The sequence below is a fragment of the Protopterus annectens genome, chromosome 7.part1 (assembly GCF_019279795.1).
Source record: "Protopterus annectens isolate FY-2018-M chromosome 7.part1, PAN1.0, whole genome shotgun sequence".
NCBI classification, from domain to species: Eukaryota; Metazoa; Chordata; order Ceratodontiformes; family Protopteridae; genus Protopterus; species Protopterus annectens.
In genome coordinates this window covers 166,345,409-166,365,962 of record NC_056740.1, presented here as the reverse complement: position 1 = coordinate 166,365,962, position 20,554 = coordinate 166,345,409, and the positions used below count along the sequence as shown (strand labels likewise).

General features: G+C 40.8%; 1 protein-coding gene across 10 annotated transcripts in view; it reads right to left on the bottom strand.

The window, feature by feature from the left end:
• NR2C2 (nuclear receptor subfamily 2 group C member 2) overlaps positions 1-20,554 on the bottom strand; it is a 1,701,781-nt gene that overhangs the window by 282,546 nt on the left and 1,398,681 nt on the right. For all 10 annotated transcript variants that reach the window (XM_044078621.1, XM_044078615.1, XM_044078617.1 and 7 more), the window contains one exon: positions 5,065-5,204. In XM_044078621.1, coding sequence (XP_043934556.1) covers positions 5,065-5,204 — 140 coding nt within the window. The remainder of the gene's footprint in view (positions 1-5,064; positions 5,205-20,554) is intronic.

Below are 20,554 nucleotides of genomic sequence, written 5' to 3'. Positions count from 1 at the left end.
AGCGATTTTTTTCCCCTGGGGAAAAAAAAATCGCTGTTCCACAAAACAAAAAAAAAAAAACAAAACAAAATAAACTTCAAAACACTAAATAAAGTCCCCCACACCCATATACCAACTCAGAGATTGCACCACAGTGGAGGAAATGGCAAAGTCCCAAAAACGGCTCAGCGATTTTCCTTCCCTGGGGAAAAAAATCGCTGTTCCTTGTCTTCAGGATTTCAAACTTTCGCTTTTAAAGGGTCGATAAATCACCATTTGCTATTTTAAGCGTTTGTTGATTTAATATAGACCCTGTTATTACACTGTACGCCAAGTACAATAAACTTTTCTAGGCATTTTCTTTACAGAAAACATGCCAACGCACTACAAACTGTTTCTCCCTTGTACTGCATCATTAGAAGGTGGAGCTGGATACCATGGAATCACATAGTAGTTGGACAGTTGTTCAGCATACAGCCAGTGAGCAATGGATGAGAATGACATCAACAGAGAGCTGTGAGAAAGGGGATGGGGAGCTAGACCAAAGGCTCTGCTTGGTGTGGGGGTTCAATGTGAAGCCTACATGTGGGTCTGAATGGTGTTAAGAGCCATAACTGGAGACACAGCGCATGCTTCCTGCATGCTCTTGTAGCCAGGCTACATTTAGGAAATTGTTTAGTAGTTCACTTGTGTGTGCATTTTTATATACATTAATCTGTTTAGCACCAGTGGTCGTACTAGAGACATCAAACCCCTGAAAGCCATTAGATTTAAGATTTAAAGATTTTTAAATAAAGAAAAAATATTGTTGAAGCAGATCCAAGCACAGCAGTCCCTATCCAATATCATTTAACTTACACCTATATACACTCAACTAAAGTACTGGCCGACATGACCACAAAATCTATACTATGAAAAAATAATCCAGCACAAAGAGAAGGTAAAAAATAAATAAAGGCTTTATTGTGGCAACTCCATGTAGAACAGCAAGCAAACTGGTTTCGGCTGAAGATTCAAGCCTTCCTCAGTGCAACAAAATATTCCAGTTAGAGCACATCCCAGTGTCTGCTTTTATAACAATCTATTTAAAGAGATACACCTGAAATAGATAAATTATTGTTAAACAGAACAATCAAATCAAAATCTAGCTTAATTCATTAAGGCCAGGTCTAAATAAAGCCCCTAGCCTAATAATCCAAGACGAATCCTAGTTATTTAATATTTCATGCCAACCTGCTTTGGAAGTTCTGTGCATTTGAATTTTGTCTATTACAGTAAAATTAAATTTGGCAGTTGTGTGTGTGGTGGTATGTTTATAAAGGGCGTTGGAAATCCTTTTATTTGTAATCTCATTTAAATGTTCGCTAATGCGGTGTCTAAAGGGTCTTGACGTTTGTCCAACATAAAAAGATGAACAAGTACAGGTAGCTAAATAAATTATCCAGTCATTGCTGCAATTACCAAAAATTCTAATCTGATACACTTTGGAAGTATTACAGCTAGTGAATTCTTTGGTTTTGAAAATGTGTGCACATGCACTACAGTGACCACAAGGGACACAGCTAACTAATGTGTCGCCAAATAATGTTTTCTGCATTGGTACAGGTGGATTGTAACGTTTGTAATGAGTGAAATATGAGTTAATGGTTTTGCCTCTGCGGTAAGAAAATAGACATCTGTCTTGAAGTACCTCATTCAAATGTTCATGTGCAAGTAGAATGTCCCAATGATTGTTAATAATATCTCTGAATCTAGGAGTGTTACTACCAAAAGTTGTCACTAGTCTAACTGGCTGTGATTCCTGTATTTTATGTTGAGTGGTTCTGTTCTGGTATTCCAAAAGTTGGGAACTCTCAGTTTTCTTTACCTGGGCTACAGTTTGGGAAATATGATGTTTGTTGTAGCCTCTAGTTATCAGCCTATTGGTTAAATCCTGTTGACACTCTTGGTGAGTTAGTTCAGAAGAGCATATGCGTTTGATGCGTAAATATTGGGACTTAGGGATGTTGTTGATAATGTGGCAGGGATGGTGACTGGAAGCATGAAGTAAAGTGTTGTATTTTGGAAATTTTCTATGTACCCGAGTTACATTTAGGAAATTGTTTAGTAGTTCACATGTGTGTGCATTTTTATATACATTAATCTGTTTAGTACCGGTGGTCTATATCAAACCTCTGAAAGCCATTAGATTTAAGATTTAAAGATTTTTAAATAAAGAAAAAATATTGTTGAAGCAGATCCAAGCACAGCAGTCCCTATCTAATATCATTTAACTTACACCTATACACACTCAACTAAAGTACTGGCCGACATGACCACAAAATCTACATCACCCAGAAAATACACTCAAATAACTAATCACTAAGAAACAATGAAAATAATGGAAAGCAGCAAGAAGTAACACTATTTTATATTGGGTATGTACCATTTGACACTGAAGGAGAAATGGCTGTCACTTTCATGCAAGTATACTTATGGCTACTGAGGAAAAAAAAAGAAAAAGCAAGCCAAATGACAGTTAATGGGAAAGAAAATCCCAGTGGTTAAACATCTACAAACATCCTTTCTGACATAAGATCTGTACACAGAAATACACTGTAAATCATAATTTTATTCTACAAATAAAACTTTAAACTCAGAATCAGACTGAATGTAGAGACAGAAAGGTAGCTGTTGTCATTATTATTATTATTTTTGCAAAATATGCCTTTAGGTGAAAAATAAAAATAAGTTATGTACTTACCATAACGTTCCATTTGTGTTGTCCATTTTCATTCTTCCTCAGTTTATGGGCTCGGATTCAATACTCTGATCTAACTCAGCCATTACACTAGCTCATGGTCTCCGACAAACTCTCGAGCTCCTTTCCTACCAATAATGCACTATCCCTAATGTCCCTCAGATCCTACTTACAGCTTGAGAGAAAGAAACTATAAAGAATTGCCATAACTGCAGTTCAACGAAAGGGACATATGGTATCCCTAAGAGTCTCATTCCTCCAGAAGTCAGTTATGAAAAATGGAGGCAGATGGAGGGTGAGGAGTTGAGGAAGAATGAAAATGGACAACACAAATGGAACATTGTGGTACGTACATAACTTCTTTATCTGATTTTGTCAATTTTCATTCATTCCTCAACATACAGGACAGAGTCTCCATCTACCTAAATACCTGGGTGGACTAGATCTGGTTGAATAAGCCTTTAATGGTTTTGGTAAGGGTAGAGTCAATTTGTTACAGACAAATGAAATGCCATCTGTCAACCATCAGGCTAGAGTTACCTTTGTGACTGATTTGCCCAATTATATGTAAAGGAACTGAATAACTGATCTGTCTTTCTAATCTCTTTTGTTCTGTGCAGGTAGAAATGTAATTGTCTACAAACATTTAACTGCAACATATATATTCTCTTTTATTTGTAAAGTTTGGGAAGATTACTGGCAAGTTAACAGATTGGTTAATGTTGGATTCTGACACCACCTTAGGTAGGAAGGAAGCATTGGTATGTAAGCTGACCCTATCCTTATGAGAAATCAAGTATAGGGGCTTAGAAGATAATGCTTGAAATTCTGAAATTCTTCTAGCATATGTAATTGCAAGTAAAAATACAGTTTTCCAGGTCAAAATTTTAGATCACATTTAATTGCAGGTTCAAAGAGAGAATGTATTAAGGCTTGCAGTACCAAATTTTAAATCCCATAGTGGTAAGTGATCTTTATAAAGGAGGTCTTAGCAGAAGAGTACCTTTCAAAAAGGCTTTGCACAGTTTAGCAGAAGCCAGTGAAGAATTTTGAAACCCCACATTAAAGTTACAGATCGCTGCAAGTTGAACTTTAATAGTCGATGAACTACCGCCCTCATTAAACACACTTGCTAAAAATTCAAGCACTGAATGAACTGGAGCTGGAGGGGGTCTATCTGATTCTGCTCTGCCCAATAAATGAATCTCCTCCACTTATTCCTGTAGAGTTTTCTGGTAGGGAGTTTATGGGAAGATAAAAGTATAGAGCAGACAGGTGAGAGAATTAGTTGCCTGGCTATTAAGAGAACTGGAGAAACCATGCAGTTAGCTTGAGATTTGAGATATCCGGGTGAACACACCTGTCTGGTGAGACATAAAGTCTGGAGTTGGATCCAGAATCTAAAGTGCGTACAGTAGATGACACCAAAGGTGGAGAACCAAACCTGTCGAGGCCAGTAAGGTGCAATGAGGATGACTTTGCTCTTTAACCTGGCTGCTTTCTGAAGGAATTTTGGAATTAAAGGAGTTAAAGGATAAGCATAAAGAAGACCGGGGGGGGGGGGGTAATCGTAGAGCACAGCATCCCTCGATGACAAATTTTGCAATCCTGGTCTAGATGCTCAGACCCTAAACAATAAACACACAGAATGTGGGCATCTGAAAAAGGCAACTTATGCCTACATCATCTCTGACATTTTTTTAAACTCTCGCAGACATTCTGTAAAGCAAATTCAATTAACCAACAACAATAACTGGTAGAAGAAGCAGGATAAATAAGGTAACAGATTTTTTTTTAGAGAGAAAAAAGAAGAATTAAGTAACAACTAAGAAACTAGAGGGGTATAATACCTTGTAGAGAAAGAGAAGTAGGGTATGAAAGGACTAACAACAATGGTAGTGTAGATTACACTAGCAAGTGTATAAAGGAATATAAAAGTGACAGAACACTCAAGGAATAGAGTAAACTTTGCAACGGAAAGAGATTTATAAAAAAAATTACTTTTTAAGAAAATTCACTTATCTTAATGAATTAGCCCGAAAGCTGTAGGCAACCACGTCTAGGCACGAAAGCGGCAAATGAAATCTGATGGACATTAGGGATAGTGCATTATGGGTAGGAAAGGAGCATGAGAGTTTTTTGGAGGCCATGAGCTATTGCAACAGTTGAGTCAGATCGGAGTATCGGATCTGAGCTCATAAGTTGAGGAATGAATGAAAATTGACATCAGATTTGAATGTTTGGAAATCAATTGTCCTGAGTACGACAACAATAAAACAATGTAAGTAAATGCTGTTGCTCAGACTCCAGACTATTGGTAAATTTGACTATCTAGAGGGACATACCTTCTTGAATATTATTTTGCAAGTGGTTCACAATAGCTGCCAAGATGGTAGAAAGGCTCATCACCTGAGAACACTGTGCCAGACCAAGAGTGAACAATTCATTCCAGCAGGCTCGCACCAGGCTTGTATTGCAATCCTGACTGAATTAAAAAAAAATGGTTTACGCATTAGAAGCTAAACTTTTCAAATGTTGTTGCAACAAATTAACAACTTAAGGAACACTGTAAAGATTTGCATGGTTTTGTACAACAGCCTTTAAAAACTGCATTTGGGATTACCAAATTCTAATTATGATTGTTCTACTGAATTGGAGACAAGTTTCAGAGTACATCTGAAGTCCCACAAAAGAAAAAATATGTTTAGCTATAAAGTATACAAATATTTCCTTAGTTTAAAAATACTTGTATAACATATGCAAGTATATTCTAAACTTAGGAAATGTAAAGATGGCACTCGGTGATCATCAGAGAGAAAGGCGGCAGAATTTTATGCAAAGTTCTCAAAATCAACACTTCATTCCTGATCAGATATGTAGAAAATATAAAATAATTAACCATAACTAGATTAATTTATGGTGCAGAGAACATGCCAATCTCCCAAGAAAATGTTTACCATTCCATACATTAATTCTTTGATAGTTGACTTTATGCTTAGGGGGTTATGGGGATGCCAGTGTCTATTCCAGCAACAGTGGGCTCAAGGATTTGAAGCACATTCTGGATAGGTTGATGATTTATCGCAGAGTACACAAGCACAGTCATATTATGCACATAACATGGGCAATTTGGAGATTGCCAATCAACCTAATTTACTTCTTTGGGAGAGTACAGAAAACCAGTGCCCTTAAAAACTATACAGAGATATGAAAGTTATACAGATCCTGCACATAAATCATCTCAGCCAAAACCAATTCCACTAACTGCAAAAAACATCTACTGGTTATCTTTAAAATACCAGCTCTCTAAATGTGGAAAAATGCTAATTCCCCTGAAAAGGAACTACAAGTAAACTATATTATGGACAAAAAACATCTGACAAATACAATCAATTAATTAAGTTTGTAAACACAAACCCAACATTTGACTACCATCTGGATAAGGCATGCACATGTATTTTGAGTTATGCATATGTGTGATCAAATGGAGCACAGAAATACTACTACTTATTTAATTCACTAATATGGTACAGAAGTGAGCATGGTTTATCAGTCTAGGTATCCTACAAATAACACAAATAAAACTACACAGGTAGACTTGAACAGGTGGAGAGGTGGTTTAAAAATAAAATCACAGGCAAGAAAATAATTTCATATAAAGGTAAGCATACTTATTTAAACTAATGTCCAATAAAATACAAGCATTTACAATGAAATCTTTTTTTACATAAAGCTTTCCAGGATAACTGCTTAACATCTTGCATCCTGCAAACACTTGTAGACAAAAAATTAGAAGCATCTCTGGGGGTCCAAAACTCTGGAATAGATTTATAAGGGTTACTGCAAGGTGTACATAGGGTGCAGTACGTGTACACCTCATGGTAAACTTTTGCTATTTAGACACATCCCTAACACTGTGTTTTTACATAAAGATGTGCAGCACAGGGCCAGGTTGTCTCCGCGGCCATGATACATGTTAATAAGACAGTCTGGGGAAAAATCATATACTAATTATCCAGGTGCTCTCCCCCGAACTGCCTTCCTGAAGACATCCAGGTGCTGAGCAATTTGTAGATTAGTACAGCTGTTCCTCGCACCTTATGGTATTGAACATGGCTAAAAGGCTGTGTTCATCCACTGTAGTAGAGGAAAATATTAAGGCGTTTATAAGGAGTTTAGTGTAAGGTAGGGTTAGGAGGAGTGTGCATGAGTGCATATGTGGGCCTGCATGTGTGAAGTGTTTGTCTGCTGGTAGGTAGCAGTTTTGGGGTAGTGAGGAGTTATGTTAGGTGAATGAGTGTGTGCGTGAATGTCATTGGCTGTGGAGGGGGCTGTTTTGTGTGTACACACACACACGTGTATATATTTATACCTATATATCTATCTATCTATTTATATTTATATATATATATATATATATATATATATATATATATATATATATATATATACATATATAGGGGTTGAGATGTGGCTGTCATACTTCTACACACCACTAGACTTAGAAACAGAGCCTGCAACATGGGGGGGACCACTAGCCATCAGGGATCTCCCTTAAATGTTGTGCTTGAGTGGCACTCAGACATAATGGGGACTGTGGGGGAGGGAGAAACCACTAGACTGAGATAATTCTTATATCTCATGCCATAATGGTACTTTAATGGTATAAGGATCAGAAGTATCAGAAGGAAAGACTAGATGCCAGGGAAAATTCTCTCGTGCCATAAAAGCACTTCAACAGTATGGAGATGATAGGGAAACCACTAGACATCAGGAATAATTTTCTCATGCCTTAACAGCACTTTAACAGTACAGGGATCTGAGGGAAACACCAAACAACATGGTGTACTTACCAGGAAGTTATGTGTGAAACTCTAATGTTTAGCATTAATGTGTGACTGCAATCTTCCATGATTTACAAGGACAGGAAAAAGAGACACTGTGGATGTTCAGACAACTCAGAAACAAGTACGGGGTATGCGGTCTGTGGTGTGTGTGTGTGTGTGTGTGTGTGTGTGTGTGTGTGTGTAGTATGTGTGTATAGTATGTGTGGCGAGTAAATGTGGATGTATATCTCATTTTTCACAATGTGGCCACCATCAATGTAACTAGTGCAGTAAGTGATGATCTGCACTTCATGGTAGCTAATGCAATTCAGAGACATACATTATGTCCATAATGAGCTCTTTTCTCACTGTGCCTTCTTTATATCTGAATCATAAAATGCTGCATCTGAAAAATACTACGTCAAAGAATCTTTTGTATAAAAATTAGAGCTCAGAAGGGGTACAGTGCAAGGGTACTTAGTCCTATCTCTCTGTCTATTTTTTTTTCATTTGCTAACAGACATAGTCTGATTGAGCTAATAACCTATTTACAGCAGAGGCTCAAGAGAGAAAAGCTCCAAGACAAATAAAATGACAACAGTTAAAAGTGGACACACATATACTTGTCTACAACAATATGAGTAGTGTTTTAGTTATAGTTGACTCTGCAGTGAGACTTACAGACACCCCACTCACCAGGTTGAACAAGGAGATTACGGTCAGCTGCCTGTCTGGTGCAAGGATTCACCAGATCACACATGCACTCAAGTTTCTCAACAAGTACCATTATGACTCTATCATAGTTCATGTTGGTGTGAATGACTTCAGACATACCTCTCTGGACTATATGAAAAGAGACATGATTGAGCTCTCTGAATATGTGTCCCCGGTAGGTATGTTCCTAGCTTTGAACAGCATTTTACCTTCGTCTAGGATGATACCACAACAGAAAATGACTGACTTCAATAATTGGATGGGTTTCTGGTGTAAAGGGATCCAGTTCCTGTCAGCCTGGGATGACCTGGTGTATAGACCATGCTGCTTTTCCAGAGATGGTTTTCACCTGGCACCTCTAGCCTTTTACTTACTGGCTAAGGCACTTGCCTCCCCCATAATGCCTTTTTTAGGCAAGGTCACAACAACAAAATTCCCAACGTGAAAATCAAAAACAAAGAAACCAAGTGTCATGTTGCTAAATGCTCGGAGTTTAAATCAGAAACTGCACTCTCTGGAAACAGTCCTCTCCCTGGAAGATGCTGACATCTGTGCATTCACAGAAACATGACTCAAGGCCACAGAAAGTACCTCAGCCTTGCAAGGCTACAATGCCTTACAAATTTTTAGACCGTAAATTGAAAATGTGAGAACCAAAGGAGATGGAGTATCTAGCTTCATTAAAGATAATTATACATCGAGACTGGTTAGACAAGAAAATTCTGTGGAGCTACTCCAAGTCCAAATTACTGTGGGTGAGACCCTCCCCCTTTCAGGTCATCATCAGTTACAGGTCCCCTTCCATGAACCAAGATGCCCACACAGCTTATTTAGACCTATTTGGGACAATTAAGTACAACCTAACACCCGAGTCATGAGTGACTTCATCTATCCTTCCATTAACTGGGAAACTTGTAAGAGCCCAAACTTACTCGCACAAAAGTTCCTGGACTTTGTTAACTGAAATGCCCCCAAACAAATAGTGCACCACCCCACAAGGGGCTCCAATATTCTAGACTTGGTCCTCACTAATATGAATGACCGATGCAATGCCTCAAGTGTAGGGCCCGCACTGGTTAAATCCAAGCATAAATCAGACATTTCTGAAGTAGCAATAGCACCAGAACTTCCCAAAGCAGAAGTCAGGCTAAAAAGCTTCACCAAAGCTAATTATACCATCCTAAGGGAAGGTACAATCAACTTCCAAGCTCCAGTTTCCACAGATGGCATGACGGCTATACTAAGGTATACACTGATGCCATGTATAAACATCTATGCAAATGTATAGACACAGACATGCTAGATAGGATTAAAGCAAGATCCTCAAGAAAAAAAACAAACCATCCTGGTGGACGCCTAGCATTAATAAATTATACAATACGCAAAAGAAGCTGCTGTCTAAAAATACAAAAGATCTCAAAACTGGAAGAGCTCCCTCCTCAGCCTAAACAAGTAAATAAAACAACTTGTAAAATCTTCAAAGAGCAACTACTTGAAAAATGTATTAACCATAAGGCTTTCTTCAGCTACGTCCACAACCTAAAAGCTAGGACTCGGATGTATGCTGAACTAATTGTGGATGGCATCGCACACACTGACCCTGTGGAAATTGCAAAACTGCTAGCAGACAGATTTGGTGAAAATATCATCCCAGTATCCCCCCCAAGCATACCACAAACAATGTCTTCATCATCTCCTCCTACCTGCATCTCCAAAAAGCAAGTCATCAATGCTCTCTCCAAGGCTAAGAACACAGCCTCCATGGAACCAGATGGCATTCTGGGCTGTGTGCTTAATGTTCTAAAACAAGAGCTAGCTACTCCATTAGGCACTCTATTCAACCACAGCCTGAGTACTGGCTTTGTTCCCACTGAATGGAAAACAGTGACTGTTATCCCCCTTCACATGAGCGGCTACTACAGACCCACGAGTTTAACCAGCCTCATCTGTAAGGCAATGGAACGAATCATCATGGACCTCATAAATAAGGATATAGGTGACCTCTTAAATAAGGATATAGGTATCCTCCAAACCCTGGATCTGTCCCAGTTTGGTTTTGTCAAGGGCAGGTCATGCCTGCTAAATATGGTGGACTTCTTCAAAGAACGTGACCAGAGCCATAAATGAGGGCAAAGCTTTACACACAGCTTATCTTGACGTGGCCAAGGCCTTCAACACTATCCCACATTCGGGTATCATTGACAAACTAACCCAGTTGAATATCAACCCCTATGTTATCAGATGGGTTGCAAACTGGCTCACAGATCGACAACACTCAGTCAGAGTGGGAGACTTTACCTCCAGCAGCAGACCTGTTACCAGTGGGGTCCCACAAGGGTCAGTGCTGGGTCTCCTCTTGTTTGGCATAAACTTCTCAGAAGTCCAGACCAAAATGGAGGGGCTGTGGCTAACCAAGTTTGCAGATGACTGCAAATTAGGTGCTATCATTGAATCCCATAGCGATGTCAGCGTACCTCAAAAGGGGCTTACACTGACCAATGATTGGTGCCAAAGCCATGGCGTTAAACTAAATACTAAAAATGTATCATCATTCCTTTCAGTAAAAACAATTTCCCTGCTGATTATAAAATGAACAATAATACCCTAAGCATCAATTCAGTAGTGAGAGAGTGTCTAATGTGGTGAAGAAGGCATTCTGCGCCAATGAACTGATTAGCAAAGGCATCGCCCAAAGAGCAAAACAGGTCATAACTCTCCCGTACTCGTCCTGCATCAGGCCTATTATTAAATATAATGCTCCCTTTGGTACGTACCATACCAGACACCTGCAGCCACTTGAGAGACCTCAGAGATTTCTAAGAAAATTCAGGGTCTCCAGCACATGTCTTACATGGACAGACCAAAGTCGCTGTCACTGTACGCTGTATTGTAGACTACTTAGAGGAGACTTATGTCTGGTTTACAGTGCTATCTCTGACCCAAATCTAATGGAAATGCTGCACACCCATAAGTCAAATGGGAATAGAGTCACCTGTTCTAGGGACCTCAATCTAGCCTGTGACATAAGCAGGACCTGCTGGAGAGACAGATAAATCTCTCAGAGGGTGCCATTCCTCTGAAACAGCTTCCAATCCATATCAAACACAGCACCTCCATGACCCTGTTTAAGCGCAACCTGGATGACCGGATGGGAAACCATAAATTTCTGCTGGGGATTGCCATGGCTTCTCTTCTGGACATAGGTAGTCCTTGCTAGAAAAACCTTGGGCATAGACAATATCTCTCATGTAGTATTATACTGGGTTTGAAAAGAATCCTGTGTCAATAGCCTAGTAACATCCTATGAACTTTTGAACCTACTGACTTAAGGCATTCATTTATACATATTGTCAGGATTAACAGATAAGCATACATGACTGCTAAAAAGGGCACAAGTTGAAAGAAAAACAGGAAATAGCAGCAGTAGTTATTGAAACAGAATAAATTGATAACAGAACACAATCAAGATTACAACAGCAGCAACAGTTACTGAAACAGAATAAACTGATAATAGAACTCCATCAAGATTACAAACAACTGAAAAGGAAAAAAAAAAGATAAATCCAACAGAGGAATAAGTGGGAGCAGCGGCAGTATAACAACAAAGCACTTTAGAGAAGGTAAAGGCTCCAAATTAGGAGATGTCATTGAATCTCATACTGACACAAATGTTCTCCAGAAAGGGGGGGGGGGTGACACAGACAAACAACTGGAGTCAGTGCCATGGACTAAAACTAAATGACAAGAAATCCATAATAATATCCTTTGGGAAGTCATCCATCCCTGGTAACTATCACATTGGCAACACAACCCTTAGAGTTGACCCAGTAGTCAGGGACATAGGGAGACACATTTATTTATTTTACAGTTTGTTTACCAGGATAGTCCATTGGGCTGAAGGAGCCCATTTTCCATGTAGTCCTAGGGAGAAAAACTCCAACAAGGTCAAACAAGTGATAAAGTAACTATACAAACATACCAATAAATGTTACAAAGCATACACAATTTTAAAATTTGTAGTATTAGTAGTAGATAGTAATCTAGCCTTTGATCATCACATGTCCACAGTGTTCATAGTTCATAGATTAGTACTAGGCTAACTGCCCTTGTGAGCCATTTTAAGCCTAGCCAATTATCCCTTGTGAGACTCAAACCATGCACCTTGTGTTTGTAAGGCAAACACCTTAACTATTAGGTCACCCTCCCAATCCTTGGTGAGGAAATCATTCTATGTTGAGCAACTTATAAACAAAGGCACTGCATCTAAGTACAAGGAAATCATTGTTCCACTGTGTTCGGCATTCATCAAACCTATCATTGAGTACAATGACCCCTTTGGTATGTACCTAACCAGGCATATCCAACAACTGGAATGTCCACAGGGGTTCCTCACTAAAAGCACAAGGTGTAATATGCCCTATGCTGACCGCCTCAAGGCCCTATCCCTGTATTCTGTCTCCTACAGGCTTTTGAGGGGAGATCTATGCCTGGCATAAAGGGCATTGTCAGACCCTACTTTGATGGGCCTTCTGCATATCCAGAAAACAAACAGTACCAGAATTACCCATTCTAAAGACTTAAACTTTGCCTGTGATATAAATAGGACCTGCTGGAGAGATAGGTATATATCCCAGAGACTACCCCGTCTATGGCACAGGCTCCCCATCCATGTGAAGCAGAGTTCCTCCCTAACCCAATTCAAGTCCATCTTGGACAATTGGATGGGAAACCAGAAATTCATCCCTGGTTTGGCACCTATGTCTCTAATGCAAGCATGTAACCTGTAAATAGTTCGTCTCCCAGGCCCATGCTTACACTTATCAAGAGTGTCAGAACTTGTCAGAGATGCAGGATGCATGGCTAGGCTTAAAAAGGCCCTTGTGGTCGTTAGCCTAGTAAACACCTATGGACCTATGTATGCAAAGGCATATTTGTCATGGGCTAGGCTATGCTAAAAGGAATATTATTACACATGTCTGAAGATAGTGGTGAGAAAGCACTGGCTAGGAACTTGCCTGACTTACAAAAAAATAAATCTGCAGATGCTGGCTGAAGAGAGCATCTATACATAAGAGAAAGGGAATAAGCACCTACTGCAGATGGCCTTCTCACATGTTGAATTGAAGTTAAGTGCATGCATACTACATTCTTGTTGAATACTTGCTGGGAAACGGTATACAGAAGTGAAAATTAAACTTCTTTGGGAGACCCATGCTGGAGGAGGCCAAAAAGGCAAGGACATGCAAACATGAGACTTGAAGCACTGTGAAGCCAGAAGAGGCATTGCTACTGCATTCATGCTCCAAGTAATAATGTCTGGTGAAGGTGTAAACTGATAAACAACTGATCAACATATTAATGTCTCTGTATTGGAGACATTCTTGAAAGAAGCAGACACAGCCCTATGCACTAGCATTCTACAGCAGAATTTTTTAACAGGTGGTTAGATACGCAATGGCAAAGAGGATTGCAGTTAGTAATCTGCTACGAAAGAGTTTTCCTAAAATACCGCAAGCAACTCCTTAAATATAGAAAGAAAGACAGACAACTTGTCTGTATTCCTAAATTTGTATGCATCCCCTTTAGGTAAAACTAGAACTAGCAGTTCACATCCACGGAACGGGGTGTGTGTGTGTGTCTATTTCTTTGAATTTTTATCCCTGAAAAAAAAAAATTAATAGCAATTCCTGAAACTACTTTTGGGACAAAATGTAAGTTAGTCCTGAGGAACACACAATCATTGTGCATGTTCTTTACAATGTTCCCTACATACAAAAGTTGGTAGCTCAGACATCATGTACATAGGGGAGGTGGGGACCAAGAAAAACATTTTCCAAAAGATGAACTTCAGAACTGCAATACCAGGTTGGCCAACTGGGTTCCAATCCAAAGGAGGAGAAGTTTTTTTTAAGTAATGGAAGGTAGAGACCTTCTTAAGGAACTTTTTAACCAGCTGATTTCTTTCCTCCAAAAAAGCTACAATTTACAGAGATGTCAGAAATTAAACACCTTGACCAAGAAATACATGAGACAGAAATTAAACCACTGCCTAAGTATGTCAGGATTACCTGCAACGTAAGCAACTGAAGTGACATAGGACATTTCTCTAGCCAGATAGTGCACCTCTTGGAATTAGCACAATATGGCTAGCAAATAGAAAGGCTGCTACCAACTTTAGTCATTGCTGCAATTTCCATGGGTGATCTGGTGGGAATAGAGGGTCTGAAAACCAGGGAAGCTCTGAAGTGGCACCAACTGTCACTGCAAATGAAAGTACAGTTTTGTACCTACCATAAATGTAGATGTTCGAAGATCCACATTGCTGCAGTCCTTACACTTGGGTAGTCCGCTGTCCTCGGTCGGCCCGAATATCAAAGTATAAGGCTGACGTCGGTCAAGGCGCATTAGACTGACATCAGGACGTCAGGGTACAAATGCGCATGACCGACGTCATATCCTCAGTCTTTTCTTGCCCCAGATGTCAGAAGACCCTAAAAAGAAAGGTCAAAACCAAAAGACAGCAAACAACCAACCAACCACCCTTGCACTAATACTATGTACAATATATACAATATACACAATATTTACAACCCAACCCACACCACCGCCTCTAACTACAGAGGGGAAGGAGGGAGGGTAAATTGGACTGCAGCAATGTGGATCTTCGAACATCTACATTTATGGTAGGTACAAAACTGTACTATGTTCTTCATCTCACATTGCTGCAGTCCTTACACTTGGGTAGAATCCCAAAGCAGAGGTAAGGGAGGATGGCAAAACTATAAAGAAGCAGGAGCTGCCAAAATGCCCTGTAAAATAGCAGTGGCAAAACCAGCCCTAGATTTAGAGTAAAGTGGAAGGTGATAATGCTTAGAGAAAGTATGCACTGAACTCCAAGTAGCTGCCTCCAAAATATCTTTAGTTGCCACCCCTTAAAAAGCTGTCAAGTGGCAGTAGCCCTAGTGGAATGAGGCCTAATCCCAGCTGGAATCTCCTTGCCATGATGGGAATAACAGAAAGCAATGCAAAACCCAATCCACTTAGAAATAGTTTGTTTTGACACAGGCTTGCCCTGAGAACTCAAAGCAAAAGAAACAAATAACTGCTGAGACTGCCTGAACCCTTTAGTTCTGCTCAAATAATATCGCAACTGCCTGTGTACATCTAAAGTGTGCAAAATCTTTTCCCCTTTATTTTGGGGATTTGCATAAAAAGTAGGCAAATGAACAGTTTGGTTTAAAGCCACACTAGAAACCACTTTAGGCATAAAGGAAGGATTAGTACGCAAAGATACCCTATCCTTATGGAAAATTAAGAAAGGCTCAACCGCCATAAGGGCCTGCAATTCAGAAACCCTTCTTGCAGAGGTAATGGCCAACAAAAAAGCAGTCTTCCATGATAAATATTTCAACTCGGTAGTAGCTGCAGGCTCAAAAGGTTGTAGAGTGAGTTTCTCCAACACAAAATTGAGATCCCAAGCAGGAGTAGGAGCTCTACGTGGGGTCTTATATTCTTTGCCCCTCTAAGAAATTGCTTGAACAAAGGATGAGAAAACAATGGTGGGTCACAGTCATAGTGAGCTGAAATTGCTGCAGCATGAACCTTAATAGAAGAGAAGGACAAACCTTTGTCCAGTAACTCAGTAAGATATTGAAGAGCCACACTTAAATTAGGCTCAGAAACATCAAAATCCTTTGCTGCACTCCAAAATAAAAATCTCTTCCATTTATCTGCGTACACTTTCCTTGTACTAGGCCTTCTAGCTTCCAAAATAACATTCAAAACTTGCTGTGGAAGTTGAGACCCTCTATGGTTCAAAACAGAATATGCCAGGCTGTTAGGTGAAGAGAGTGAAGCTTGACATTGAGTAAATGACTGTCCTCCTGAGACAACAGGTGTGGAATCAAGGCAAAGGCCATGGAGGCTCCCGTACCAGACTTCTCAGTAATGGGTACCAGTGCTGTCGAGGCCAATCTGGAGCTATTAAAATCATCTTTGGCTTGTCCTGTCTGACCTTTAGAAGTACCTTTGGGAGGAGAGGCAGAGGTGGAAAGGCATACACATGAAGATTGCTCCAATTGAAAGAAAGAGCATCCACTTTCCAAGCTGTGGGATGAAACCTTTTCGTGCAAAACTTTGGCAGCTGGTGGTTTAGTGGAGAAGTGAACAGATCTATGTCTGGAGTTACCCATGACACTGTCAATTTCTGAAATACATGAGGATCCAATTTCCACTCGTGGGGATCCATAATTCGTCTGCTCAACACATCTGCTAAGGAGTTCTGTGCTCCCGGCAGAAACCTTGCCTGAAGATTTAGCTGTAAACTGAGAGCAGTCTCCCACAAAATCATTGCTTGCCTGCATAGAGGATAAGAATGTGTTCCCCTTGCTTGTTGATGTACCACATGACAGTTGTGTTGTCTGTTAGAATCAACACCTGCCCTGGAAGAAGTAAATCCTTGAAAGCTATTAATGCAAACTGGACTGCTAACATCTCCTTCAAGTTGATATGTAGATGTTGTAGTCTGGCAGGCCACTTGTCTTGTATCCACTTTCCATTTAGATGAGCTCCCCAAGCTTTGTCTGAGGCATCTGTCGTTAGAATCTGACTCGCCTCTGGCCGGGTCACAGAGAGTCCCTTGTTTAGGTGACATTCCTGAGCCCACCACAAAAATTCCTTTTGAATGCAAGGTATTATCTGAATGACAGTGTCCAGATCCTGGCAGTGCTGTGTCCATACATTTTGAGATACCATTGTAGCTTCCTCATATGCAGTTTGGCATTGGGAAGCACCAGAATACAAGATGCCATGAACCCCAAGGCTTGAAGGACTGTCCTTGCAGTCAGCCTGGACTGATGAGACAATTGATGAAAGTAAAGGGAAAGATTATTTTGTTTGTCCGGGGTCAAAAAGGCCATCTGGGATGCTGTATTCAGTCTTACACCCAGAAAGCACATGTCCTGAGAGGGTACTAGACTGGACTTTATTTCGTTCACAGAATACCCCAGGCATCTTAGCACTGCTATCACATATTCCAAATGATGAAGAAGCTCGTCCCTTCCTTGAGCCAGAATCAGGCAATCGTCCAAATAAGGATAGATCTGTATACCTTTTAGCCTGAAGAAAGCTATCACTGGAGCCAGTACTTTCGTGAACACTCTGGGCGCAGTAGATAAGCCAAAGGGCAATGCAGAGAACTGATAATGAGAAGTCCCAGCCCGAAAACGCAGATACTTCCTGCAACTCAGTCTGATAGGAACATGAAGGTAAGCCTCCTTGAGATCCAAAGTTACCATCCAATGATCTTTGCCCAGCAGAGGTAAAAGCTGTTGTAACGTCAACATTTTGAACTTGGGAATATCCAGATAAGTGTTGAGGATAGATAAATTCAAAATTGGTCTCCACGTGTTCCCCTTCTTTGGTACTAGGAACAGGCGAGAATAAAATCCTAGGCCCACTTCTGGCATAGGGACCGGCTGTATGGCCCCTATTTGAAGTAACAGAGAAATTCGTTTGTGAGCCTCTATTCTTTGCTGAGGAGGAACATCTGGCATGCCTTTGAAAGGAGGCAAGGTATGGAAATAAAACCTGTAACCTTGGTGTATGATATCCAATACCCATCTGTCTTGGGTAATTAAACTCCAATTTTCCTTGAAAAGTGCCAACCTTCCTCCCAAAGGTGCTGCCAGACGAGAAGGCTCTGGCAGCTGAAAAGGTAGGTCATTGGGTCTGTTTACGAAAGGACTGACCCCTGCCCTCACCAAGACTGTGCAGGTGAACTCCTGTTCTAGGCCTGAAAGAGCCCTGAGCTCTGCCCCTACCACGTCTAGATCTACCCCTAGACTGGGAATCATAAGAAGGATACGTCCACCCCTTGGTAGGCCAATTTCTACTAAACTTCGGAGGCTGAACCTGCAAAAAATCTTTAACAGTCTGCATAGACTTAGCCTTGTCTTCCATTTTCTTTAAGACTGCCTCAACAGGTGAACCAAACAACACATCAGATTGTAAAGGAGCATCTAAAATCCTTGTCTTAACATGGTCAGATAAATTCTGATCCCTCAGCCAGGCGTGCCTGCGAAGAACTGACCCAGTGGCAGCCACCCTAGACGAGGCCTGTACAGCATCAAAACCACATTGCAAAGAATGCTTACCCACCTGTTCAGAAACGTGTACTAAATCTTGTAACTCTTTACACTCAATACCTTCCGCCAGAGCATCTACCTTAGCCTTCAATTGAGAAAGTAGATAGTTTTGGTATTTCAACATGTGAAACTGGCAATTCAAAGCCCTCATAGCTAGGGTGGAAGAAGTATAGACTTTCTTTCCCCATCTATCCAAAGCCCTAGCCTCTTTATCTGGAGGAACCGGATTTTTAACAACAGAAGCCTTAACACCCTTAGGCCCCTGACTAACAGTTTCTGGGTCCGCCCTAGGACTCTTAAAAAGATACTTATGAGCTTCAGGCACCCTGTAATACCTATCCGGTTTAACAGGAGCAGGAGGCAAAGAATCAGGATTAAGAGAAGCCTCTGCAAACACATCTTCCACAACATCCAGAACAGGAGGTATAGCCAAAGGCCTATGCTGGGGTAAAACAAAAATTCCCTAAGCCTTTTCCTGGAATCAGAGAAGTCCTGACCTTCCCACTTAAAATGCTCCCTCATGGAATGAAGAGTCTCTGAAAAGAAAAATCCTCAGGAGGAGAAGCAGAAGGAGTAGAATCATCCACATCAGAATCAGAATAAGGAGAATACTCCTGCAAGTCTTCAGCCAAGACTCTGAAACATCTGAAGCCTGCTCAAAACTCCCAACTCAGGTTCCACCCTAGGTCTCTTATCAGGAGGGGCAAAGAACCTCTAATCAAAGTAATCAAATCTTCTGCCATTTTAAGCATATGCTTCTTGGGCACAGATCCTGAAGAACTAGGAGTGACACCAACTGAAGCTAAACCTGGCCTGCCTCTGGGAGAAGCCTTAGAAACAGAAGGAGAGGGCCTAACCACCCTAGGAAGGGAGGGGAGTACAGTAACCTGAGAAGCCCCTTCAGCCTGACCTGCCTCCTGAGAGGCCACATCCTGCAATAACAAAGTCTCCCCCTGGGACTCCAGAGAAACCTCCGGCGGAACCCCCGGCTCCACCGACACCTCTAAAGAACCGGCGTCCGGTACGGACGGCTCTTCTTGCCTGGGCTTAGCTGCTTTGTCCTTGCGCTTCTTCGAAGAAGCGGACGTCGGAGCATCCGACGGCATATTATAATTGCACCGCTTCCCGAAGACTAACCTGGCACAATCTAACCTTCTCTTAATAGTGCACTTATTGAATCTAGCACAAAAGCGACACCCAACAACGTCGTGCTCAGGCCCTAAACAAGGAATACACAAAGTATGATAATCTCTATGCGGTATCTGTTTCCCACAAGAAATACAGTTATTCACTTTTTCTGACATCCGGTAAACCACTGAGGCAAGAAAAAACTAAAATATTCCCCAACGGGGTACTTAGCCAACTTTGACTCGGTCTGAAACTCCGAATTCGAAAAATTTCAGAACGCCGAACGGCACTTGCAACGCTGCTTCTGCATCGGACCATGCGGCAAAAAAGACTGAGGATATGACGTTGGTCATGCGCATTTGTACCCTGACGTCCTGATGTCAGTCTAATGCGCCTTGACCGACGTCAGCCTTATACTTTGATATTCGGGCCGACCGAGGACAGCGGACTACCCAAGTGTAAGGACTGCAGCAATGTGAGATGAAGAACATCGGAGCTTTTCTGGTTTGCATTGGGATAGTTTTCTGTACTGCCTGGGACCTCAGAGCCTAAAGTCACACCCTTCTTGGCCAACAAAGCTAACAGTGAAGAGTTTTGGTCTTCTTCTCTGACTTTTGTATAGTCATGTAATTAGAGGTGAAAAGGAATGTAGGAATCTTCCCTGCCACATGAAGAATGCATCTACCATCAACTCACTCTTGCCCTTTTAAACACAGAAGATAAACTGAGAGGATTACTCCTGGCATACCTCACTACTGGGATACTCTAATTAGCCAGGATTCATTAATCCTCAGTTTTAGGAGAAGGCTCAAGCTGAGAATGAGGACATATACTGCTAATGAAAGTAGACAGTACATCTTCTTAGTATTAATACTTTTTGCTGAAAAAAATAACAGTCCAGTTTACAAGTTTGTCTTGTATGTATTCGACACTTTTCATTCCTCCTCCATTTTCTGGGACCCCACTCACTTGCAACTTCTTTGGACAGACCTAATTTTCTAATTCAGTCAGCTTATATCCAT